This window comes from Chlamydomonas reinhardtii, chromosome 17 (genome assembly GCF_000002595.2).
Source record: "Chlamydomonas reinhardtii strain CC-503 cw92 mt+ chromosome 17, whole genome shotgun sequence".
Classification (NCBI taxonomy): domain Eukaryota; kingdom Viridiplantae; phylum Chlorophyta; class Chlorophyceae; order Chlamydomonadales; family Chlamydomonadaceae; genus Chlamydomonas; species Chlamydomonas reinhardtii.
Genome location: NC_057020.1, coordinates 122147 through 146013, shown reverse-complemented (window position 1 = coordinate 146013; position 23867 = coordinate 122147). Strand labels below are relative to the sequence as shown.

General features: G+C 70.6%; 2 protein-coding genes across 2 annotated transcripts; one reads left to right on the top strand and one right to left on the bottom strand.

The window, feature by feature from the left end:
• The first annotated feature begins 68 nt into the window (after positions 1 to 68).
• CHLRE_17g697150v5 (uncharacterized protein) lies at positions 69 to 20264 on the top strand. Its single transcript, XM_043071840.1, has 26 exons — positions 69 to 1624; positions 1840 to 1955; positions 2422 to 2492; positions 2734 to 2807; positions 3063 to 3311; positions 3449 to 3568; positions 3984 to 4461; positions 4664 to 5676; positions 5806 to 6992; positions 7205 to 7304; positions 7572 to 7832; positions 8022 to 8327; positions 8462 to 8632; positions 8914 to 9453; positions 9945 to 10298; positions 10535 to 10885; positions 11087 to 11483; positions 11711 to 13664; positions 13828 to 14947; positions 15163 to 15332; positions 15454 to 16755; positions 17015 to 17154; positions 17459 to 17730; positions 17937 to 18482; positions 18891 to 19043; positions 19331 to 20264. The coding sequence occupies exons 1-24, from the start codon at positions 332 to 334 to the stop codon at positions 18009 to 18011; spliced, it is 12114 nt and encodes a 4037-aa protein (XP_042914299.1). The 5' UTR covers positions 69 to 331; the 3' UTR covers positions 18012 to 18482; positions 18891 to 19043; positions 19331 to 20264.
• A 17-nt stretch (positions 20265 to 20281) lies between these two features.
• CHLRE_17g697050v5 (uncharacterized protein) lies at positions 20282 to 23858 on the bottom strand. The gene is made up of 8 exons (XM_001691749.2): positions 23558 to 23858; positions 23186 to 23333; positions 22852 to 22923; positions 22290 to 22463; positions 21905 to 22049; positions 21553 to 21652; positions 21137 to 21185; positions 20282 to 20850 (listed from the first exon to the last, which is right to left on the bottom strand). The coding sequence occupies exons 1-8, from the start codon at positions 23692 to 23694 to the stop codon at positions 20770 to 20772; spliced, it is 906 nt and encodes a 301-aa protein (XP_001691801.1). The 5' UTR covers positions 23695 to 23858; the 3' UTR covers positions 20282 to 20769.
• Positions 23859 to 23867: the final 9 nt, after the last annotated feature.

Here is a 23867-nt window from a genome sequence, read left to right as displayed (position 1 = left end):
ATGCCACGTCGCGGCGCCGGACGCATTGGGCCGTAGCGTGTGCTGCCAGCATACTGTTACAGAGAGGGCTACGCTTCTCGCTTAGCGCATACACTCAGTGCTCCTGAGCAACAACTTGCAAACGATTGTAAGCGTTTTCTTACCCATAACCCATAGCAAAGTTGCTTGCAGCTTTTTAACCTGTAAAGCATCAATTGTGTTGTAGGTAATTGCATAAACCGGAGCGACAGGAGTCTCCTGACGTGCAGATCGCGCAAGCTTGGGTCATAACTGTGCCCCCGCTCGCGATGGCTCCAAGGACTTGACGTCGTAGGACAGTCTCTGGCAAGAAATGGACAACAACGGGTCGCCGGCCCACCAGGCGCTCCTTCGGAACGCGCTGCGCGGGCTCGGCGGCGGTGCCGCAGGTAACCCGGCGGGCCCTCCGGCACCTGGCGCAGCCGCTGCCGCTGAGCCCGGCCGACAACCCCGCGGCCAGCCCGGGGGGCAGGGCGGCAACCAGCGCGCGCGCGGCCAGCCGGCAGCTCCAGGCACCGATGGCCCTGGCCCGCAGCGGAACAACACCCACACCCACAACAGCGGCCGGCAGCCCCAGCAGCAGCAGCAGCCCCAGCATCAGCAGCGCCCCGCGGCTGCCCCTGCCGCTGCTGCGCCGGCTGCGGGGCCGGTGCTGGGCGCCTCCCTAACCTTTGAGGACTTCCTGCGCTCTGTGGCCGCACAGCAGCAACCGGGGCAGCAGGGGCAGGTGCCGGCGGCAGCCGCCACGGCTCCCTCGCCCGGCGGCGCCAACAGGGCGTCCCAGCACCAGGCCCCGGGCCCTGGTGCGCATGGACAGCAGCCCCAGCCGCAAGCTGCGGCGCAGCAGTACCAGCCCCAGTACCAGACCCAGCACCAGTACCAGCAGCCCCAGGCGCCACGCCAGGCCGCCAACTTCGCGGCGGGCGCTGCGCCGGGCCTCCAGCACCAGCATCAGCAGCGGTCGCGTGGCGGCGGCCCCCAGCAGCAGCAACAGCAGCCGCCACAGCAGCAGCAGCAACAGCCGAACCCGCAGGCCGCAGCTGCCGCGGCGGCGCTTGCTCGCATGGCCATCGGCGGCAGCGGCGCTGCTGGCGGCGGCGCCCCCGGACTGCAACCGCCTGCTGCAGGCGCGGCGGCGGCGGCGGCGGCGGCTGCCGCAGCGGCGCAGCGTGTAACTGCGCTCAGCGGCGGCTCAAATGCCGCGGCGGGCGGACTAGGCCTAGGCGGTCGTGCTGCCGCTGCGGGTACCGCGGGCGGTGCGGCACCCGCGGTGACCCTGCTGCAGCGGGGCCAGCCGTACCAGCCGCAGCCGCAAGCGCCGGCGGCCCCGCCCGGCCTCCAGGGGGCTGCCCAGCAGCACCCGAGCCAGCAGCAGCAGCAGCAGAGGCCGTCGCGGGTGGTGCCGTATGTGGCGGGCCAGCGCGCCCAGCAGCCTGGTGGTGGCGGCGGCGGTGGGGGAGGAGGAGGAGGAGGTGGCGGCGGAGGGCCGGCAGCGCCGCCGATGGTGCAGCTGCGACCACAGCGCGGGCCCCCAGGTGGTGGCGGTGGCGGTGGCGGTGGCGGCTTCAGGGGCGGCAGCCGCCGGGCGGGCGATGACGACTGGCCGGTGCGTGCCCGAGTGGGGGGTGGGGGGGTTATAATTTGGGGTGGGCGGGGAGGGCGCGGGGAGTGGGGTGGGCCGCGCACGTGTGCCTACCTCCTGCCTGGTGCCGCATGCTGGCGTGGTGCCGATATGATTGCTGTTTGATAACTGTGTGTGTGTGTGTGTGTGTGTGTGTGTGTGTGTATATGTGTACTGCCGCGCGTGTGCTGCATGTGCAGGAGTCTCGGGCTCTGCGCACGGTGAGCGACGGCGTGCGCATCAAGGGCGGGCGGCTGGCGGACATGGCCGACGGCGTGCAGGACACGGCCGTGCCGCACCTGTTCAGGGTGCACAGGTGGGCGGGCCGGGGGGGGGGGGCGAGGGGGGGGGCGGGAGGGGGATTGCAAATACCAGCCCAAACTAAACCAAACCAACTAAAACGAGCGGAGCACAGGCAGAGGCGTTAGTTGCAAGCGATGGTACTTATGAGATGGGGGCCGAGGCGTCGTGGAGCAGCAGGGCGAGCGGCGCGGGGGGCGGGGGTAAAGGGCGGGGATGAAGGGGCGGTAATCCGTGGGGGGCGAGGGCGTGGCGGGTGGGCGGGCGGGAGTTGAGGGTTGGGGTTCGGGGTCCAATGGGGGAGCGCTGCGTGCGGAGGCGGGGGCTGGGTACGGCTGGAGTCCACAGTGGCCCTTGCGTGCGTGTGTGTGTATGTGGGGGGTGGCGGGTTGGGGGTTCGGTGGGTGGTTGGGTGTGTGGCCCCTGCCACCTCGTCCATTCACCCGGTGGCCGCCGCCCCCCCCCTGTGCTTTCTGGTGCAGCACGAGTGGCCAGGCGGAGTGGTGGCCAGTGGACATGAACTGCTGCCTGTGCGCCTGCCCCAACGAAAACGGTGGGGCCGGGGCTGGGGGGTTGTGGGGCTGGGGGCTGGTGCCAGAACCACACAAGAGGGGGAAGCGGATGCGCGGTTGTTGGGCTGCGGGTCGGGGCTGCCCTCCACGCTACGTGGGTGTGCTGATGTGCTCCCAGCAGCACGGCCTCACGCCGTGCAGCACGTGGGGGCGGCCGGGCTGTGGACACGACCTCACTCGCCGTTGCCGCTGCACTATGTGTGTGTCCTCCATGTGCTGCAGACGTGTGCTCGCACATCTTCGGTGTGTGCACGCTGCACCCGAGGTACCGCATACGTATGGCGGCGCTGTGCAAGGTGCGGCGGGACCCGGGGGGGGGGGGCGGGCGGAGAGGGAGAGGGCAGCTGGGGGGGGGGGGGCGGCGTGACGCGTGGGGCTGAGGAGGGCATATGGGCGTGGCGCATGGGGGCGAGGGGGGCGCGCCGGCCGGCCCAACTGAGCTGCTGCAAGAAGGCGCCCCGCTCCCTTTTCCCCTAATTGGCTTGCACCCTCGTCCCCCCTCGTTGGGCCCGGGCACATACCCCCCGCACTTGACACCCCATACCCCACAGGCGCGGGAGCTGGTCCGGGCCGGCGCGCTCAGGTCCGCCCCGCCCGACGACCTCACCGACGACCTGGCCGCCTGCCTGCAGCGCTGGACCGCGGCGGCAGGCAGCGGCGCCATGTCCGCGGTGGCGGCGGCGGCGGCGGCAGCCGGCAGGGGGACGCAGGCGGCGGCGGCGGCACACAGCCTGCAGCAGCAGCAGCAGCAGCAGCGGGGCGGGGCCGGGGCGCCGCCACGCATTGCTGACGTGTGCAGGGTGGGTGACGCGTCAGGGGCGGTGCGGGCGGGACCAATAGGGTTTGCCGTAACCTTCCAGGTTAGGGCGAATGGGGTTTTGCCGAACGCATACCTGACACTCGTGCTTGCCTGTGTGTGTCTGTGGCTGGCGTGCAGGTGTGTGCGGAGGTGGTGGTGGCGCTGCTGCTGCAGGGGGTGGTGGAGAAGGAGGACGTGTACGGGCCGGGACGCAAGGGCGGCGGCCGGCGGCAGGTCTGGTGGCAGCGCGCCGTGCAGGTGCGTGTGCGTGTGTGTGCGGGGGGTGGATGGGGTGGGGTGGGGTGGCGGGAGCGGGAAGCCGTTCATGGAGAGCGGAGTGCTTGAATGGCGGGGTGGGGGTGGGGTGCAGACAGGCGAAGGATGCACACACAGGGGGAGGCGTGGCACACATGAATGCACACACATGGGTTATGTCGTGCTTTGTAGCGCGTCATGGGTTACCACCATGGGTGCAACGCTGTGACTGCGTGCAAGCGCCGTGTACCGTCGTTCATGGTTGGGGGCTGACGCCTCCCTCCACTCCATGTCGCCTACAGCACGTGGCCTGATACCTGCGGCCCGCACCCGCCTCCCAGCCTCTACCCCTGCTGCCCCTCCCTCCCCTTCCCTCCCCCTCCCTCCCCTCCCCCCCCCCCTCCCTCCCCCCCCTCAGGCCTCCGGCAGCCCTGCGCCGCCCCAGCCCCTGGACGGCCCTCCGCCCAGTCGCGCCCAGCTGCAGGCGGCGGCGGCGGCACAGCTGGCCGCAGCCACAGCCGCACTGCGGGCCGAGGAGCAGGCGCAGGCGCAGGCGCAGGCGCAGGGCCAGGCGCAGGGGCAGGGGCAGGCGGGGGCGGCGGCAGCTGCATCCGGCGCGGCTCAGTCGCAGCAGGCGCCGCCACAGGCGCAGGGCCAGGGCGGCAAGGGACTGGCGGCCTCCGCTGCTGCCGCCTCAGCTGCTGCGGCGGGTGCGCCGGGCGCCGCGCCCAGTAGTGTGTTGGGTCTGTTGCTGGAGCTGGAGCGGGGCGTGTGCGCGGCCCTGCACGTGGACAGCCTGGACGGCGGCGGCGCGGGAGGTGCAGACGGCGGCGGTGGTGGTGGTGGCGGTCGGGGGCTGCTGGCGCTGTTGGAGGAGGGCGGTGCGGCCATGTCGGGTGAGAGGGCTGGGAGGGAGATTTTTTGGGGGGGGGGGGCTGCATGGGTGCGGGGAGGGATACAGAACGGGGGCAGGCAGGTCATGGAAAGGGGGGCTGTTTGATGTGGCAGTGACGGGGCCTCCAGGGGACATGCAGGTAGGACGTGGGCCGAGGGAGTGGCGCTAGCTGCTGCTGACATGGACTACGTGCGCCCTCGCAGCCGCATTCGAGGAGGCGTGTGGTCTGGTGCTGGCCAAGGCGCAGCGGGTCAAGGCCGCAGCAGCCGCAGCGGCAGCGGCAGCAGGCCAGGTGGACGCAGCGGGGCAGGCGCCCGCAGCGGACAGCGCCGCCGCAGCAGCGGCCGCCACTGCTGCGCCTCAGGCGGACGCAGCTGGCAAGGCCGCAGATGCGTCTGCGCAGGCCGCGGCTGCCGGCGCCGCTGCTACTGCTCCTGGTACTGCTGCGGCGGACCCAACGGCGGCGGCGGCGGCGGGTGTGGGCGCTTCGCCTCTGGTGGCGGCGCAGCTCAAGGCCTTCTGCCGCCAGGCGGCCGCAGCCGCCAGCGCTGCAGCTGACGGCGGCGCGAGTGCCGCAGCCGCAGCTGGTGCGGGTGCGGGTGCTGCTACAGCCTCCGAGGTGGAGGCGCTGGCGTGCGCGCAGTTCGGCGGCGGCCGCTTCGAAGACCTGGCCGGACCCGCAGCCAGCGGCGCGGCTGCGCTGCTGGCGGCGGCGGCTACGGGTGGCGGCGGTGGTGATTTTGGGAGTTCGGCGGCGGAGGCGGAGGAGCAGGACGCGGCGGCGGGCTCCGTGCTGTATGCACACGCGCTGCTGGCGGGGGCGGGGGCGGGGGCGGCCACGGGCAGTGGGTCTGTGGACGCTGCGTCAGCGGCGGCGCCGCTGGATGTGACTGGCCTGGTGGCGGTGCTGGCGGCGCCTCCGCCCTCCGCTAGCGGCGCCGCTGCGGCTGGCGGTGGTGCGGGTGCGGGTGCGGGTGCGGGTGCGGGGCTGCCGCTGGCGTTTGTTGGTGAGGCGCTGGCCCTGTCAGGGTCCGCCGCAGGTGGTGCTGGCGGCGGCGGCGCGGCGGCGGCCGGCGCGCTGCTGCAGGTGCTCCGGGGCTGTGGCGGCGGCGGCGGCAGTGGCGGCAAGGTGGTTGCCGCGGTGGCGCTTCCATGCGGCAGTGCCGGGCCGCTGCTGCTGGTGGACGCGGCCGCAACCACTGGCGGCTTTGCGCAGGTGCGGCGTGCCGGAGTAACATGTTGACTACTGCGTACGGGACAAAGCTGTCAATCACAATTGAGAGCCGTCCACCCGCGTCCTGGACCCGACCCCAAACCCCTGAACCACACCAAAACCCTCTCACAGGCGCTGTCCGCTCTGGACGGCGCGGGCGCGGCTGCGGCACTGCTGGGTCTGACTGCCGGCGCCGGCGGCGTGGCGGCGCTGCCGGCGGCACTGCTGGCGGCGGTGGCGGAGGATGCCGCGGAGCGGGCGACGCTGACGGCGGCGGCGCCGGACAGCGCAGCGCAGCGGCTGGGGGCGTACCTGTTGGATGTGGCTCTGGCCATGCCGCCGCCTTTCCTCACCTGCGGCCCCCTGCTGCAGCTGCTGCTGCCGCCGCGCCTGCAGGCCGCAGCAGTCGCAGTCGCGGCCGCGGCAGCTGTGGCCCCGGCGGCTCCAACTGGCGCGCACTGGTGCGCACCGCCGCAGTCAGCGGTTGAGGTGGCGGCGGCGGCGGCGGCGGCGCTGCCTGCGGCGGTGCGCACCCGCGCCCTGGCGGCGCTGTGGGCGGTGGGCGCACGCCTGGTCACCGCGCCAGGGCCGGCGCCGTGCGAGGGCCGGCAGCAGCTGCTGCTGGGGGCGCGCCTGTGTGCGGCGGCGGTGGCGGCGCTGCGGCGGCTGGGTGCGGCCGCAGCAGCCGCAGCTGCCGCTGAAGAGGCCGCATCTGACGTGGCACAGGGGGTCAGCGCCACGCCGCAGGGGGCTGACGGCCGCGGCACCCGGGCAGCAGCCCAGGCGCCGCCGCCCGCTGGGTCTGCGGCCAGGGGCGGCGCTGCCCAGGAGGAGGCGGATGACGGCGCGGGAGATGACATTGTGCTGCAGCCCAGCCGCAGCCCGGCCCCGGCCGCCGCCGCCGCCGCGTCAGGGCGCCGCATGGGCGGCCGCGAGGGCAGCGGCGGCGGCGGCGGCGGCAGTGGGCCTGACGCTGCGGCGGCGGCGCTGGCAGCTCCCTCGAGCACTGCCTCGGCCGCCGCCGCCGTGACCCCGAGCGGAGGCCTCCCAGCGGAGCAGCCGCCCCTGTCGCCGACCTCGCCGCTGCTGCCTGCCTGGCGCCTGCGCGCGCGGGTGAGCCCCGCCCACTCGGCGGCTGTGGTCAGCTCCATCCGGCAGCGCGAGTTCGGCGTGGGCGTGGCGGCGCCGCCCGAGGTGGCGGCGGTGCTGGCGGCGCAGGCGGCCCGGCTGCAGCGCGCCCTGACGCGGCTGGCGGCGGACCTGTACGCCAGCCGCGTGCACCTGCTGCTGGAGCTGCTGCAGAACGCCGACGACTGCAGGTGGGAGGGAACGGGGGCTTGGGGGAGGGGAAGGTGAAGCGCAATTGGAGGGGCGGGGCGCAGTTTTACAGCAGCAGACTTCCCGGCAAAGTGCAACCCTACTGCTGCCGGGTTGACTCGACTGCTGCCGCTCACGGCCGCACACCGACGTCTCCCTGTATGCCCTCGCCTGCCTGTGCCGCTGCTGCTACCGCTGCCGCTGCCTCCCTCAGCTACCCGGAGTCCGAGCTGGCGGCGCTGCCGGGCGGCGGCGAGCCGCCCACCATGTCGCTGCGGCTGAGCGGCGCCGGCCTGGCAGTGGCCACAAATGAGGTGAGGAGGGGTGTGAGGGGTGAGGGGTGGGGGGGTGGGGGGGAAGGCAGGCGCATGCGGTGGTTGCGGATGTGCGCGTGCGCGTGCGTGTGTGTGTGTGTGTGTGTGTTTGTGTGTGTGTGTGTGTTTGTGTGTGCGTGTGCGTGTGTGTGTGTGCAGGGACATGCGTGCTCAGCTGACTGACCCCGTCGCGCTGCTTGCGGCTCTTCGCTGTGCCCGAGTGTGCCTGCTGCTGCCGCCTGTGTGTGTGTCTGTGTGTGTACGCAGCGTGGCTTCAGCGAGGCGGACGTGCGCGCCCTGTGTGACGTGGGCGCATCCTCCAAGGCGGCAGCCAAGCAGGCGCCGAGTGCCGCCGCCGCCGCCGCCTCCGGCCCCGCTGCCGCTACTGACAGCAAGGACGTGGACAGCGGTGGCGGCGGGCTGCGGCAGCAGACGGGCGAGAAGGGCATCGGCTTCAAGTCGGTGTTTGCGCTGAGCGATGCGCCCGCCATCTACTCCAATGGGTTTGCCTTCGGCTTCGATGCGCAGGTGGGCCCACACGCCTTTAGGCGCCGCATGCAGTCGGGACTTCTGCCTCTGCTGCTGGTCAGCCCCTCAGTGCCCTCCACCACTGGGGCCATTGCAATTGACCCGATGCCCCTGCCCCGCCTTGCTACCGCCGACTGCCCCTCACCCGCCATCACCTCCTGTCCTCCCCCCCACCCTGCGCCCCCACAGGACCCCACCGGTCTGGGCTATGTGCTGCCGCAGCCGCTGGAGCCCTCGCCCGCCGCCCCCGACCCCACACTGCACCCACACCCACACCCACAACCACACCCCGAGGCGCCAGCAGCCGCAGCCGCACCCAGCATCCGGCCCGCCGCGCCGCCGCCGCCCGCCAGTGGCTGGGGCACAGTCATCCTGCTGCCCGCGGCGCCGCGGCTGCTGCAGCCGGCGCAGGGCAGCAGCGCCGCGGCCACGGGTGCTACTGCCGCCGTCAGCGGGGCCAGTTGGAAGTCACTGGCAGCTGGGCTGGTGTCGCAGGTGGGTGCGTGTGGGGGTGGCGGTGGTGGTGCAGGGAGGGTACGTGGGCGCTGCGTTGAGCTGCCGTGGTGATTAGGCCTTTTCATGGTACGGGTTGCGTTGTTATAACATTTTGGGTGTGGCCACGCCCCCAGGTGCGGCCTGATGTGATGCTGTTCCTGCGGCGGGTGCGGCGGCTGGAGCTGTGGGACGAGGTGGCGGCGCCCGCAGCGGCTGGCGGCGGCGGCGGCGGCGGCGGCTGTACGGCGGCGGCTGTGGTGCACACCCTGACGCGGCGTGACAGCGAGGACGGCGCCCTGGTGCAGGTGACTGCCTGGGTAGGGGGGCCTTGTGGAGGGGCCCCGTGGGGTGGGGCCCCTTTGGGGGTTGTTGTTGTTGTTTTCTTGGGGGGCAGCGCTGGCTGCAACGGGTTGCTCACGCACCGGATTGCGCGAGTGCGGATGCCGTAGATGTTTGATGCGCGCGTGCGTGCTGACGTGTGTGCTGACACGTGTGTGTGTGTGTGTGTGTGTGTGTGTGTGTGTGTGTGTGTGTGTGTGTGTGTGTGTGTGTGTGCGTGTGTGTGTGTGTGTGTCACACGGCACAGGTCACGTGGCGCATTGAGGCCCTGATGCCGGAGGCAGCAACAGCAACAGCAGCAGCAGCAGCAGCAGCAGCGGCAGGCGGTCGTGGGCATGGGCGTGTGCTGCTGCGCGAGAGTGTGCACACGTGGGTGGTGGGCACGGCCCGCCTGGCGCCGCCACTGGTGCCGCGCGGGGCTGCCGGCGTGCGCCCCGCCGCCACCTGCGTGCAGGTGGGGCTGCCGCTGCCGCCCGCCACCACACCGGGCGGCGCAGCCGCGGCCACCATCACCACCACGTTCACCACCTCCTCCGGCGCTGTTGAACTCGAGGCACAGGACGATGAGGCTGCGGGCGACACAGCCACTGGCAACAGCAGCAGCGGCGGCGGCGGCCTGCCCGCTCTGCCGCCTCTGCGGGCGGCGGCGCACAGCTGCCAGGTGTACGCCACTCTGCCGCTGCGGCCCAGCGGCCTGCCGTTCGCGCTGCAGGCGGACTGGCTGGTGCCGAGCAGCCGCGAGGACATCAGCGCGGGCGAGGGCTGGAACCAGCAGCTGAGAGACATGGTGGGTGGCAGTGGGTGGTAGTGGGTGGTAGTGGGTGGTAGTGGATGGTAGTGGGTGGGTGGGTGGTAGTGGGTGGTAGTGGAAGTGGGTGGGTGGGTGGGTGGGTGGATGGGTACGGTTATAGGGTGGGTGCAAGGGAGAGTGGGAAGGATGGTAGAGGTCGGGTGGTCCAAGCTAAGCCTCATGAACCAGGACTCAATCAAGCCCGTCATATACTCGGGCGGTGGGAGGGCACTGGCGTCGTGCGAACTCGCTTCCAGGAGCCCTGCCAGGAGTGAGCACTGAGGAGCGCACCCGTTGGCTCGCGGAAGAGTCCCGGCCATCGCAGCCGCGCTGCCAGTGCTGTGCATGCGCTTCCGCTCTTGCCGCGTGCCATCGCGTCCACCCGTGCCCCCATTCACCCCCACCTGCTGTGTGGCCCGCTGCCACTTGATTCCCGTCTCTTTACTTTCGCAACCCGCTTTGTCCCGCCTCCCCCGCCCCCACTGCAGGTGCCGGGCGCCTTCCTGGCCGCAGTGCGGCACGGCGCGCGCCTCTTCCCGCACCTGCGCCGCGGCGGCTGGCTCGCCTACGTGCCGCCCGCCGCCACGTCGGGAGCGGGCTTGGGGCTGGGCCTGCTGGGGGGCGCCAACAGCGCCGCCGGCGGTGGGTCGGGCCTGGTGATGCCCTTCCTGCGGCCGGTGGTGGGCGCGGTGGCGGCGGCTCTACGCGCCGCGCCGTGTGTGCTGGCGCTGCAGCCGCAGCCGCAGCGAGCCGGGGCCGCCGGGGTGGAGCTGGCGGGAGAGGCGGAGGTGGAGGCGGAGGTGCTGCTGCGGCCGTCCCAGGTGGTGGTGGGTGCCAGTCAGGTGAGGGGCGAGGGCAGCGGTAGGGGAGGTGGAGGTGGAGGGGAGGGGGACGTCATGTGGGTGGCAGGGAGGTGTTGCGGGGCCTCGGGGCTGGATGCTTGGCTCTGCATGCGGCTGGCCTCACGGACTCATGGCTTTGGACCCACCACTACACACACACACACACACACACACACACACACACACAAACACACACACACATACATACATACACACACGCCGTATCTGCCCCACAGGAGCTGCGGCTGCTGCTGCCCCCCGCGGCGCTGTCCGCTGCCACCGGGCTGCACTACGCCCTCACAGACGGGCTCATGGGGCCGGAGGGGAACAGCGCCGGCGGCGGCGGCGGTGACGCGGGCTGCCTGCCGGCGGCGGGTGTGGTTGCGGCTCTGGGTCTGTCCGTGTTCGGCGCGCGACACGCCGTGGCGGCACTCCAGGCACTGCTGGGCGCGGGCGCAGGCGGGGCCGCGACGACCCGTGCTGCTACAGCTGCTGCTACAGCTGCTGCTGCCGCTACAGCCGGTCGGGACGCGGCGTGGCGGTGGCGGCTGCTGGCGGCGCTGGAGGAGCTGCTGGAGCAGGCCGAGGTGCGGCTGTGCGCTTGGAGCTGCCGGGTGGCGGCCGCGGCGACTCCAGCGGCTGCTTGAGAGTGGGGTTGGCCCGTGCCTCAGCCTGTGCACATGTGTGTGGTAGCATAGCACTGCAAGGTATCAAGGCACCCGCCGTGTCATTTCCCCCCTGGGTCTTACTAACCATGTCTGGACGCCCTCCCCTCTTGCACCTCGCAGGTGCAGCAGGGCACTCGCGGCGGTGGCGGCGGCCTGTCTTCTTCCGTGCCGCCAGCTGCCGGCGCCGCCGCCGGCTCGCTGGGCGCCCTGGTGGCGGCGCTGCGGGGTCTGCCGCTGGTGCCGCTGACGGGCGGCCGGGCCGGCACACCCGCGGAGGCGCTCCTGCCGCCGGGCGCAGCCACTGCCGCGGTCACGGCGGATGAGGAGGAGGCGCCTGAGCAGGAGACGCAGGCGGCGGGGCAGGCGCCCGCGGCAACAGCAGCAGCGGGTGGCCTGGGCGCCTCTGGCGGAGGGGCCGGCAGCGGCAGTGGCGGCAGTGGTGGCTGCAGCTCACTGCTGGGCGAGGGCGGCTATGAGTACGGCTTTGAGTCGGAGCTGCCGCTGGTGGACGTGGCGGGTGAGCGAGATGTGTGTGTGTGGTTGTGTGTGTGTGGAGAGGGGGGGGGCGGCGGCGGCGGCGATGGGAAGGTTGAGGCCGTAGCGGCCCCGTCCACGTCGCCGCTTGGGAAAAGACGCTCCCTGGCTGCAGCTCTCTCCCTCTGTCACCTTTCGCTATGTACTTTAATACACACCCGGCCCATTCAAAGCTTCTGACGCTGCCCCGCTGCCCCGCTGCCCCCGCAGCCATCCCGCCCCGCCTGCGCGGCCGCTGCCTGCGCGCCCTGACGCGGCTGGGCGTGGCGCCGCTGCAGCCGCCCGACGTCATCAGCAGACACGTGCTGCCCGCGCTGCAGCGAGCAGCGGCTGCAGCGGCTGCAGCTGCTGCTGCTGCTGCTGCTGCTACAGCCCCCACCACTGCTGCTGCGGCTGCTGCCCCCTCGCCGCGTGCGCTGGTGGGCTACGCCGCCTACCTGCTGCACCACACACACCTGGCCGCACGGGACCCCCGGGTGGCAGCCGCCTGGGCCGACGCACTGGTGTGGGTGCTGGTGCCGCCGCAGACGCAGGCGCAGACGCAGCAGCTGCCGGCTGGCGAGGTGGACGCGGGCAGCAGTGGGGCGCCGGCGGCCGCGGAGGAGCCGCCCCGGGGCTGGGCGGTGGTTCGGTCGGCCGAGGGCGTGTGCCTGGGACTCAGCTTCCCGGACTGGGCGGCGGAGAGGCTGCTGGGCGCCAACGGCGAGGGCGGCGCAGCCCGACTGGCAGCCGCAGCCGCACCGGACGGCCGCGGCGGCTCGGAGCGGGCGGCCGCGCTGTCCGCGTTGGCGTCCGCGATGTCGCCAGGCAGCACCGGGGCCGAGTCTGAGGTTGAGGCTGCGGGCGGCAGTCGCAGCGGCTCGTGCCCGTGCGCGCTGTGGTCGTCTGCCTACCTGCGGTTCGGCAGCGCCGCCCAGTGGGCTGAATTCCTGGGGCCGCACGTGCTGCGCTGCGGCTACAGCTTCGTGCGCCTCAGGCGGGAGCTGCCTACTGCTGCCACTGCCACTGCGGCTGCCAGCACTGCAGCTGCTGCTACTGCCGCCGGCACCGCCACTGCTACTGCCGCCGGTACCGCCACTGCTACTGCCGGGGACTGGAGCAGCCCCGACCTGGAGCGGCTTCTGCGCCACTGCGGCGTGACGACCACACAAGGCCCCCCACCAGCAGCAGCAGCAGCAGCAGCCTCACCCGCTGCCGCCGCCTCCCCGCCGGCTGCGTCGCTAGCGGCACTGCGCGGCGCCGCGGCGCTGCTGGACGCGCTGTGGGCGTCCGAGTGCGCCGCAGCCGCCTGGGCGCACCCCGCACAGCCCCCAGCCGCCGCACCAGCAGCCCCCCAGGCGACTGGGCCACGGGAGCGGCGGCCGTCGTCGTTCCTGGAGCTGCTGCGCCGCACCGCCTGGCTGGCGGACAGCTGGGGCGGCCTGGCGGTGCCGGCGGGCGGCGCACCGCCCCTGCCGGCCCCGGACGGCGGGGCCGCGGAGTCGTCGCTGCAGACGCAGCCTCAGCCGCCACTGCCGCCGCTGCTGCTGCCCTCGCCCGCCCTGCGCGGTGTGCTGGGCCCCTGCGCGCGCTATGTGGCGGCTGCGGCTGTGGGTGGCGGCGGGTCCAGCGGTGCGGCTGTGGGCGGCGCGGGAGGGGCGGCGCTGGTGTCGGACCCGCGCTTCGCCGCCGCCCTGGGTCTGGCGGCGGCGCCGTCACTGCCAGTGGTGATGTCGCAGCTGCGGCTGTGGAGCGCCGCGGCGGCTACTGCCTCTGCAGGTGACGCAGGGGCTGGACCTCAGTCCGCCGCCGCCGCCGCCCCGCCGCAGCCCTCGCTGTCCGACCTGTCCGGCTGCTACCGCTACCTGGCGGCGGGGCTGCTGGCGGAGGAGGCGGTGGCAGCGGCGGGAGGAGCGGGCGCGGGCGCCGATGTGGGAGCAGCTTCGGAGATGCGGCGGGCCTTTGCGACGCAAAGCTTGATCGGCTTGCCTGCGGCTGCTGGCGGTGGCGGTGGCGGAGGTCGTGTGCCTGTGCGCTGGTGCACGTCCGCAGAGGTGGTGTGGTCGCTGGGGCGGCTGGCATTGCCGCCGGCGCTCTCGCCCTCCGGATCTGGCGGCGACGACTCGGAAGGTGCCTCAGCGCTGCTGCCGCCGCGCCTGCACCCGAGCTACCCCGCTGCGCTCGAGTGAGTCGTTGCGTCGCTCGCGCTGTCCTCGCTTCGAGTGCTTTGTCCCTGCCCAGAGCTTTGCAGCTGCACATAGTCTCAGGATGCTGACAACTATGGCCTCTCGCTTCCCTTTCTGACACCTGCGCTGCTTGTGCTGCTTTCCACACCCTCTACCGCACAGGTCTTTCTTTGTGGCCCAGCTGTCAGTGGCCGCTGCGCCCACACCCACCCACGTGCTGGAGGCGCTGCGCTCCGCCGCCGCCGCGCCGCGCCCCGCCGCCGCGCTCATCTGCCTTGCCTGGCTGGGCGACCTGCTGGCACTGCCGCTACAGCCGGCGGCGGCGACGGAGGGGGCCGCCCCGCCGTCAGGGGGTGCTACAGCCGCCGAGGCGGAGGCGGTGCTGGCGGCTCTGCGCTCCGAGCCGCTGCTGCCCACCGCTGACGGCCGCTGGGTGGCGGCGCCGCCGGCTGACCAGGTTGTGGGGGCGGGTGGGGGCGCGGGTGCCGCCGAGGCCGCAGCGCAGGGCCCGGTGGTTGCGGTGCTGGACTCCATCCTGCCGCCTGCCAGCGCAGCAGGCACTGGCGGGGGCGGGTTGAGGCTGCGGGATGAGGCGCGGGCGGCGAGCGCGCTGCTGCAGGCGGCGGCGGCCCAGGCGGCCCAGGCGGCGGAGGCCTGGGGTGCGGGTGCGCCCGAGGCGCGGCGGCAGCTGGAGCTCATTGGGCCGGTGCTGGCGGGGCCCCACACGGAGGGAGCCCATGACGACCTGGGCCTTGCGGCTCCGGCTGTAGCGGTGGCGGCTGCGGCTGGGGGCCTGTCGGCGCTGCTGTGTGGTCTGCTGGGGCTGCCGCGGCTGAGTGGGCTGGTGGTGCAGCAGGTGGCGCTGAGCCCCGCGGCGGCGGCGGCACTGCAGCCGCCGCTGGCGGGGCCGCATGCGGTTGCTGCGGTTACGGGGCCTGCCAAGACGTCGGCGGCTGCTGACGCGGCGGCGCGGGCTGTGCTGCAGCGGCTGAATGATGTGGCGCCGTATGTGCTGCGGTGGGCTGCAGCATACGGCGGCGGGGCTGGTGTTGAGTTGGAGGAGCAGGAGGGGGAGGAGCAGGCAAGGCAGGGGGAGCTGGAGGAGGAGTCGCCAGCGTTGCGCCGCCTGCGCGCGGTGGCGGCGCGTGTGTCCGGCCTGCGTGTGTGTGCGGTGGTGTCTGCGGCTGAGCCGCTGCAGCTGGCGGGCTCCCTGGCCCCCGCTGCTGCCGCGCCCACCCTGGCGGTGACGTACCAGCTGACAGCGCTGCAGCTGGTGACGCGGGTGAGCGGGAGCAGGGAGAAAGAAAGCGGGGGGCGGGAGGGGGAGGGAGGAGGTGAGGCGTAGGGGGCAACGTGTGCACCGAGGGACACGTCACCCGCTTAGCAGCGATGTGCCCGAAGGCACTACCTGCCTTCAGTGGATACTCATCTACCACCGCCAACTGCCAGGCTGACTGCCCCCCCCCCCCCGCTGCTGGCCTCCCGCCCTGCCCACAGCCGGTCCGTGTGCAGGCGGCGGTCCTCGCACACGCCCCGACCCCCGCCGCGGCCCCAGTGGGTGCGGTGCTGTACGTGCACTGCCGCAGCCAGGGCCCGGTGGAGGCGGCGGCGGCGGAGGCGGCCCCGGACGCTGAGGCCTGGCGGGCGGCGTATGAGGAACTGTCCGGGTATGTGCCCATAACTGCACACTGCATCTCTCGTTCTGGCGTGTTATGTCCATTGGCCCGTCTTTCCGGCTTGGTCGCTATGGGTTACACGCCCTTTTCCCTCCCCCCTCTGGGCACGCAGGTGGCTGCTGTCCGGCGGCAGCGGTGCCGCGGCCGCCAGCTCGCCCGCCGGCTCCTCGCTGGGCCGGCTGCTGCTGCTGCTGCACACGCTGCTGGACGCGGGCCAGGCCCCCGGGTCGCCCGGCCTGGAGGCAGCCCTGGCGGCGCTGCACGGCCGCCTGCCGCTGCCGCCCGCAGCGGTGGAGGCGGCGGTGGAGGCGGCGGCAGTGGCGGCGGCGCCGTCGCCGTACGCCGCCGGTGCCGGTGCCGGTGCCGGCTCGTGGGCCCGTGCGGGTCCCAGCCCGGGCACCGGCTTGGGACTTGCTGGTTCGGACACGGGTGCGGCGGCGGCGGCAGGCGGCGCAGTGGCGGATGGGCCGGTGGCTCCGCTTGTGTTCCGGTTTGGGGCCAGGTGGGAGGCACCGCCGGCCGGGCAGGAGCGGCAGTCAGGAGGGGACAGCGGCGAGCCTTTGGGCTCCGACCGCAGCGGCTACAACAGCGGTGATGAAGGTGGTGGAGGTGGAGGTGCGGGTCGTGGCGCTCACCGGGCGGAGGCGGAGGCGCTGGGGGATGACGAGGTGGCGGCGGCCATGGGTGGCCGCACATCGGGCGGCCGCAGCGGTGGAGGCGCTGGAGCCGGTGGTGGTGGTGGTGGCGCTGGCCGCAGTGAATGGAGGCAACGGCGGCAGTCTGGCGTCGGCGACGGGGTGAGTGACGGCGAGCGTGGGTACGACAGCGGCAGTGGTGACGAGTACGCGGCCGGCGACGAGGGCGAAGACGAGATCCTGCTGGGGGCTGAGGGCCTGCGCCCGGCCCGCACCGGCACGGCCATGAACAGCGAGCGCCGCCGCCGGCCGGGGCAGGAGCCGGACGGCCCGCCGCCGCCGGGTGGCGGCCCCGGCCCGCGCCGCGCCGCCGCCGAGCCCAGCCCCTTCTCCTGGATGGACGCCGCGGCCGAGGGCGGTGAGGGCGGTGAGGGCGGTGAGGGCGGCCAGGGCGGCCAGGGCGGAGGAGGAGCTCCTCGGGATGGGCTGCGCCCACGCGCGGGCGGCTACGGCGACTATGACGAGCGTGAGGATGCGGAGGGGCTGGGCCGCGGTCTGGGCGGCCCTGGAGGCCCGGGCGCAGGCGGGCCGTACCTGGGTGGCCCCGGCCCTGGCCCGGGTCTGGGTCGCCTGATGGCAGGTGCGGGCGGCCCGGCAGGTGGAGGAGCTGGGGGCGGCGGTGGTGGAGCGGCTGGTGGCGGCGGCGGCGGCGGGGGGCTGTTTGGCCCCACTGCGGCCTACAGTGAGGAGGTGCTGGACATCGGGCCCGAGGTGCACAGGTGGGCGTGAGGGCGGGCGGGCGGATGGGTAGGGTTGCGGCCTGACTGGGAGTTGAGCGCCACAGCCACTGATGCCAGCACGATGTACCCCGCCAAGCCCCCCGTGCGCAATCGGTTGGCAGCTTCAGCATACGGTACCGTTCACTGCATGCCGCTCCCACCCTCACGCTCCCTCCCTCCTGCGCTGCACCCTCGTGTCCCTGGTTCCTTACGGGGAGTGATCAAACAATTCACCACCACCCCTCCCCCTCCCTGCCAGGCGGCTGGCTGGCGGTCTGGGTCCGCTGCAGCTGCCGGTGCTGGCGGGTGACGCCACACTGCCGCACGCGGCGCGCGAGGCGGTGGGGCGCTGGGGCGAGGCCTACGTGGCCGCGCTGCTGCAGGCGCAGGCGCAGCCGGGTGCGTGGCGCAGCGACGTAGCAGGACGGGGAGTCGGGCCTGGAGCGCTTGGTGGCGGTGGCAGTGCGGGGGGGGGGGGGTTCGCGAGGCGGTACGCGTGCAAGTAACGCGTTAGAGTTTCTTTGGTCTCGTTCGTGCAGATGCGTGCAGCTGCACGGTGTGCTAGACGGCCATGCACCACCTGCAAGCAATGGCACTCCGCGTGGCTGGAGCGTACCCCTCCTCCGCCGCCTCCTCCACCTCCTCCTCGTCTTCCCCATTGTTCCTAATCCTTCCTCCCTCTCCGCCGCCTTCCCTGCCCCAGACGAGGTGGTGGAGTGGGTCAACGCGCGCACCGAGCAGTGCGCCCCCTACGACCTGGTGGTGCGGCGCCGCGGCCCGGGGCGCGAGGTGCTGGCCTACGTGGAGGTCAAGACCAGCGCCGCCTGGGCCAAGACCTACTTCGAGGTGTCGCACCGGGAGTGGCTGTTCGCGCAGCAGGAGGGAGGCCGCTACCACATATACAGGGTGTTTGGCGCGGGCCGCGGGGAGGAGGGCGGCGGCGGGCGGGCGCGGCCGCCGGGCGCCGAGGACCAGGTGCGAGTGCGTGGGGGTTATGGATTTATGGGGGGAGTGGTGTGTGTGTGTGTGTGTGTGTGTGCATCTTTAAAGGTTGTCGAGGGGGCGTAGGCGGGGTATTCGCCCGCGTCAGCTGCCAGACGACCCCGTGTCGCCTGGTGTGTCTGCCGCTGACGCTCCCTCTCCCTTTCCCTCCCCCCTCCCCCTCTCACCCTTGCGTGCAGCCGCGTGTGGTGCGCATCGTGAACCCCTACCTGCAATGGCGCAGTGAGCGGGTGGGCATTTGCTTGGTGCTGTAGGCCCGTGATCGCGGGTAGCGGCAGGTAGCCAGACCGGCGGGATGAGTGTGTGTGTGTGTGTGTGCAGAGCAGCAGGTTGGAGGTGCCAGGAAGGCAGTGAATCATGCTTCGGGAGGGAGTTCGGTGCGAGACAGGCGAATACGAGATGGCGGGACTAACGTACAGGCGACGGGGGGGGGGGGGCGCGACGGGACATACCGTCGCGGCCCCGTAGGAACAAAGTGCCACGGGATGGGCGGATGGCCCACGGATTCGAACTCCTTGTCCCAAATTCCGGACTGTAATATGCAAATGAGGTCTACTGCTCGCGTCCACCAGCAGCTTAAACTAAGTCCGTCACGCGACCTTTCGGCTCGGTGCACTGTTGCGAACATGGTTCCGCCCCCGAAGCGCGTTGACGCGGTGAACATCCAGAACACAACCGCGCACCCATTGAAGTTCACGGTTGTCTACGATAACCACAAGGATAAGGTGGGTTGAAGCCGGAGCGACATCGTTCGCGTGACGAGGCAACGATGTTCCAACTCCGGCAGATGGAACAGCGAACTGCTTTGGAAGCGCAAGCTACGCGCACAGCATGATGCAAAGCTTGCAATTAGCAAGCAATAGGACGCATCAACTGGCTTGAAGCTAGAGCGACTAGGGTTAAACCGAGCGTTTGGTCCTGCAGGCCTGACGTTGGCAGGCAGCAATGGCCTCCCGTTTGCCGACGGGCTGCTGGGCGGGAGCTGCGCTTCCCGCGGCTCCGCCCCACCCCCATCCCCCATGCAACCCTTACTCCCCGCCCCCACTCCATCCCCTGCACCATGCCCCACCCCTTCCCACGTCACAGCCCACACTAAGCTGTCCTTGCACCTGGCACATTTCGTGCCATCGCAGACCGAGATAGCGGAGACGCTGACGGTGCAGCCGGGCCAGGCGCACGTGTTCGGCGCCAAGGAGCTCAACATGGGCGGCTGGCAGGCGGTGGCGCCCGTGCTGCGAGTGCAGGTGGACGGACCCAGCGGCAAGAGCCACACCCTCACTCCGCAGGTGGGTGCCCTCTGAGGATAGACGGTTGGGGGCGGCACCACGGCAGGTGGGGTGTATGCGCACGGTGTAGGCGTGCGAGCTCAGTTGCGGCAGCTGGGCAGCACCTGGCGGCAGGTCCCCGCAGGCCTGGATCTTGTGTCCCTTCATTCGGTCCAGGGACTGCTAGCCATGGGATGGCGAAGCTGCAAGGAGTTTTAGGGGACATGACGGGTGCGGTCTGCAGGCACAGCCGCTCTCGCTCTCGCCGGCCGCGTATGTGATGTCACCCTGTGGTGCCCCGTGTGCAGGTGGGGGGCATCGTTCCGGTCCTGGGCGTCAAGGCGACCGACGCGGCGGGTGGCGTCGCGCTGTCGCAGCAACACTGAGAACCGCATTCCATGGACTGTGGAAGGGGATGCGTCCGCAATCCGCATGCGTGCCGTCTGCTTGGAACGGGACATGCGGCTTCAGGTGGTGATGGTTGAGTTTTTCTTTTGTCGGGGGTAACAATGACATAGAAAAGGGGCTGCCCACTTGACAGATACAGAACATCGACTGTCCCTTCTGTTGATGGTTTCCCTGAGACCTGAATGACTGGGCATGTCGGCGCGGGCACTGCAGGTGACAGAGGCTGCCGAGCGATGTTCGCATGCCCTTGTGATTTGTTGCTGTCATAAATTGTGATTTCTGGCCAAGGAGTGGCTATGCGTGCCTTCGGGTGGCATTGTGTGTTGGCTGCGTGAAGGGCGGCGTGGTGTGGGGACGATGTGCTGTGGCAGTGGCCCGAAGACCTGGCGTGCTGAGGTCAGCGTCTGTGAGCGCACAGGCAGGCAGATGCCACCTTGGCTCCATGGCTGCAACTCCTCAGCCGCCTCTCCGGCTCTCCGCCAGTCTCCGCCTATCAATGTTAGGGAGCGGTAACCCCCACAGCAGTATGCCCTGCTGTCCAAGATCCCATAGAAGGCCGGAGGGCACGTGGGAGTATGGGACTGCGCACGAGCTCGAGACCCAATGGAGATGCGGCAGAACCGGCTGCATAGGGCTGCATCTACCACGGGAACAGGGGCACGGTGTCATTTGAAGTGGCCGCGCCCACTAGAACATGAGAGTGATGAGACGCTGCCTGCTCCCTGCGGAAACACCATATCACCTCTGCCGGCCTGCCAGGCTACCACCATTGCTATGCTGCGAGCAGTGCAGGCCTGTGTTGCAGCTGGGCCTTCCGGAAAGTTTCCATCATTCCATGGCACCCGAATCCCTGACACGTAGTCTTACATTTGATGGCCATTCAGCGGTCTGCTCCTTTGCGCCAACATCAGGAGGCGAAACAACGGCCAAGACGCGACACATGCTCTGACATATGTACGGTACGCCCATCAACATGCACAGCTCAAAACCTCAAATCGCTCACACCGCACCCACCGGCTACTACGCTATCTGGGGCAGTGGGGCTGGTGGCAATTCCGACGAACCCCGGCCCCAGGGGAGGAACTCCCTGGCTCCCAGCGCCCTTCGCTCCGTGAACAGACCAACCCGGTCACGCCTGGCCTAAGAAGTCACGAATGCAAGAATAATGAAAGCGAGGCAAAACTTCACCTCGTTGGCATAATCAAGAGCACAGCCCGCGCGTGCATCAGCTCGCGCGTGGCGGCGCCCGAGCACCCCCGCCACCCCGGCCTGGCGGGCACTCCACCCCTCAGCCGCAGCCGCTGCTGTCCCATCCCTCCATCCTCAACTGGCGCCGCGCTTACTGCACCTCCGCCTCCAGGGTCGGGCCCGACTGGCTGTTGGGACTGGTGATGGCGGATGAGGTGGAGGTGTAGTCCGCCTGCAGGCGCGTGTGCGTGTGCGTGTGCGTGTGAGGGCGGGGTCGGCGGCTGACACAGGTCTCAGCAGTGCCAATGCCCGAGGGCACACGCCATCTTGAGACGGCCCGACATCATCGACGCAGTCACACGAAAGCCATAAGGCCGGAGTTGCAGCACACAGTGCGGCAGCTGCCGTCTCGCATCGCCAACCATGTGTCCGTCCCTGCACGCCTACGGCCCTCCTGTGCCCGCCCCTGCGCCGCCTGCCCGCCGCCGCCGCCGCCACCCCGCCCGCCCCCTCCACACCTGCAGTGCCGCCTGTAGAATGGAGTCGGGCTCCGTGTAGCGCAGGATGCTGCGGGCGGCAACACGGGGGTGGGGGGTTGGCGGTGCGTGGGGAGGCACGAGGGCCTGAGGGCCGGCGGGAGAGGTTGGGCAACAAAAAGCTTCAGCGAGCGCACCTAGGCCCGCGCGCCCAACACTCCAACCCCTATCCTGCGTACCGTATGGCCCCGGCCTAGCTCGTCAGCCCTGGCGTCGCAGTTCACTGTTACTGCAAGCCTCTCCCTCCTCCATCTGAACACTGTCGCTCCCCATCACCAATCCTGCAACCACCCCACGCTTTGTCTCCATCCACGCCTTTCCCCCGCCCCCCGCCCCTGATCCCCTCCTGCATGCGCTGCCCTCCCCCCTACCCGCCCCCGCTCCGCCCCCTGCCTCACCCGCTGTCCACGTGCTTGAACACCACACTGCTGCCGCTGAACACCAGGCAGCCGCCCTGCTGAGTCAGCAGGCCCGTGTCGGGAGGGCACAGCTCCTGCCCTGTGGGTGGTGTGTGCGGTGAGGTGTGCGGTGTCAGGCGGGCCGGCAGTGTGTGTGAGGTGAAGGCGCGGGAAGTGACGGACGTCTGATGGATGGAAATCGCAAGGCTGCGGCCGGGCAGTCGCCAGGCCTTAGACAGAAAGCAGAGGCGCCGTCCTTGACCCACGCCTACCCTTCTAGTGGCCCCCTGCCCTCCCATGCCCTCCCCTCCCCTGCCCTCCCCTCCCCTGCCCTCCCCTATCTCGCACTCACACTTGGGCAGTATGCCCATCATGTTGAACAGCCGTAGGGTGGCCAGCTCAAAGGGCCGCTGGTAGCCCGAGCCCAGGACATCAAAGGGCGTGGGGCTGTCGAACACGGGCGGCGCGGCGCTGTCGCCCACGTAGCCCCGGACCACCTGAGGCGGCAGCGGGGCGGGGTGGCGTACAACGAAGGTTGGGAGGGCGGCCAGGAGCAAGGTGCGGGCGCGGTAGCTTGATGATTAAAAAGGTCACTCCTCTCTCATTCGACAGCCCCCAGCCCATCGTACCCATGCGCTCTAGCCATCTAGTATGCCGTCACGGTGTCCCCTTTTAGTTCAATCAACGTGTCTCACTTCCCTTCCCACCCACTGTGCACCCATCCCGCGCCCACCCACCTCCTGGATGGTTCCGGGCGAGCCCACCCCCGCCAGCATGGGCAGCAGCTTGACGTAGGGCGACACCTGCAGCTGCGGCGCGAAGCCGGGGTTGAAGCCCAGGTCCAGGTACAGGTCCGCGGCAGGGTAGGCGAACAGCCGGTCCATGGGGAACTTCAGGATGCGGGCAAACTCCTGTGTGTGTGGGGAGTGGAGGGGTGGTGGTGGAGGGGGGCGAGAGGGAGAGGGGTGGAGGGGTGGGGAAGTCCGCTCCAAGCTCGAATCATCGGGGACCCAGAACCCTACCAGCCACAAGTGCGCACTTGTGGACACCCATGGGCACCTGTGGGCACGCCACCCCCACCCCGGTTCGGCTGAGAGTGAGAGGCCCCGGTGCGTCCTGCCGCTGACGCCGGCGCACTCACAACACAGTCGCCGCACTTCGCATCACGTGGCATCGTGGCCGCCTGACATCCCCCCCATCCACACCTGCCTGCCTTCCCCTACCGCCTGTCTGCCTTCCTGGCTGCCGCCTGCCATCCTTGCAACCCCCTACATCGACTACGCCCACGCCTTCACGCACCTGCGCATTGTTGACGTTGCCCAGCCCCAACACCACCACCTTGACGCCCGACCCCTCCAGCGTGGGAATGATCTGTGTGCGGGGCGTGAGGGCGACACAGGGCCTGCGGCTGAGGAGGCAGAGGAGGCGAAGGACGTGGCGGAGGCTGAGGAGACTCGTGAGCATGTAATGGAAGGGAGCACAAGGCCCTGCGCCTGCAGTCTGCGCCGGCATCCGCTAGCAGTTGCACTGCGCCGACCTCACTGCATGCGTGTAGTACCCCGCTCCCCTCGTCTGGTTGCAAGCGCTGTGTCGAGGCCCAGCTCCATTCTTTCCGGCAGTCGCTACTCCCCACCTTGACAAGCTTCTGTGCCAGCTCCCATGAAGTCAAGTCAGCAAAGTGGGTGAGGCACACCACCACAGCCTTGCTGCCCAGGACCGGCTCCCACATGGACGTGATCTCCACAGGATCTCCGCTGGATGCCTTGTAGGCTACCTTGCCCCTGACGCCAGTACAGAAGGGCGGGCATGCGAGGTGATGTCTAATACATACAACATCAGGGGGCGGTCGGCCCGGAAGCAGGGGCCCCATGGTATACCGGCGCGCTCGGACACGGCCGGAGCACGAGCACCAGGTATTCAACAGTAGGGGACGGGTGGCTGTCAGTTGACGTGCTAACACACCACCCGCCGAAAGGAACTCGGCATGCCTGTTTCCTGCGCGTACCTTAGTGCCTCATACTCAGCGCTCGCATGAACTGCCACAGCGCCTCGCCGCGCGCGCGAGGCGCGGACCACCGGACAGCCTGACCACCGAGACACAAACCCTTGCCCACGCGTTTGCTGCAAACGCATTTGAAGCATTTTAGCAAAGTATTTGCCGTGAAGATTACAACGGGCAGCAAACAAGCGACTTGAAGTTGAAGTGAGCGTTTTCAGAACTCGTTTGATACACGCGTTAGGAACGAAGTGCTAAAGCGCTCGCAGGAGATGGCTATCTATGACACGACCGAATTCGAGCGGAAAGCCCGCATGGG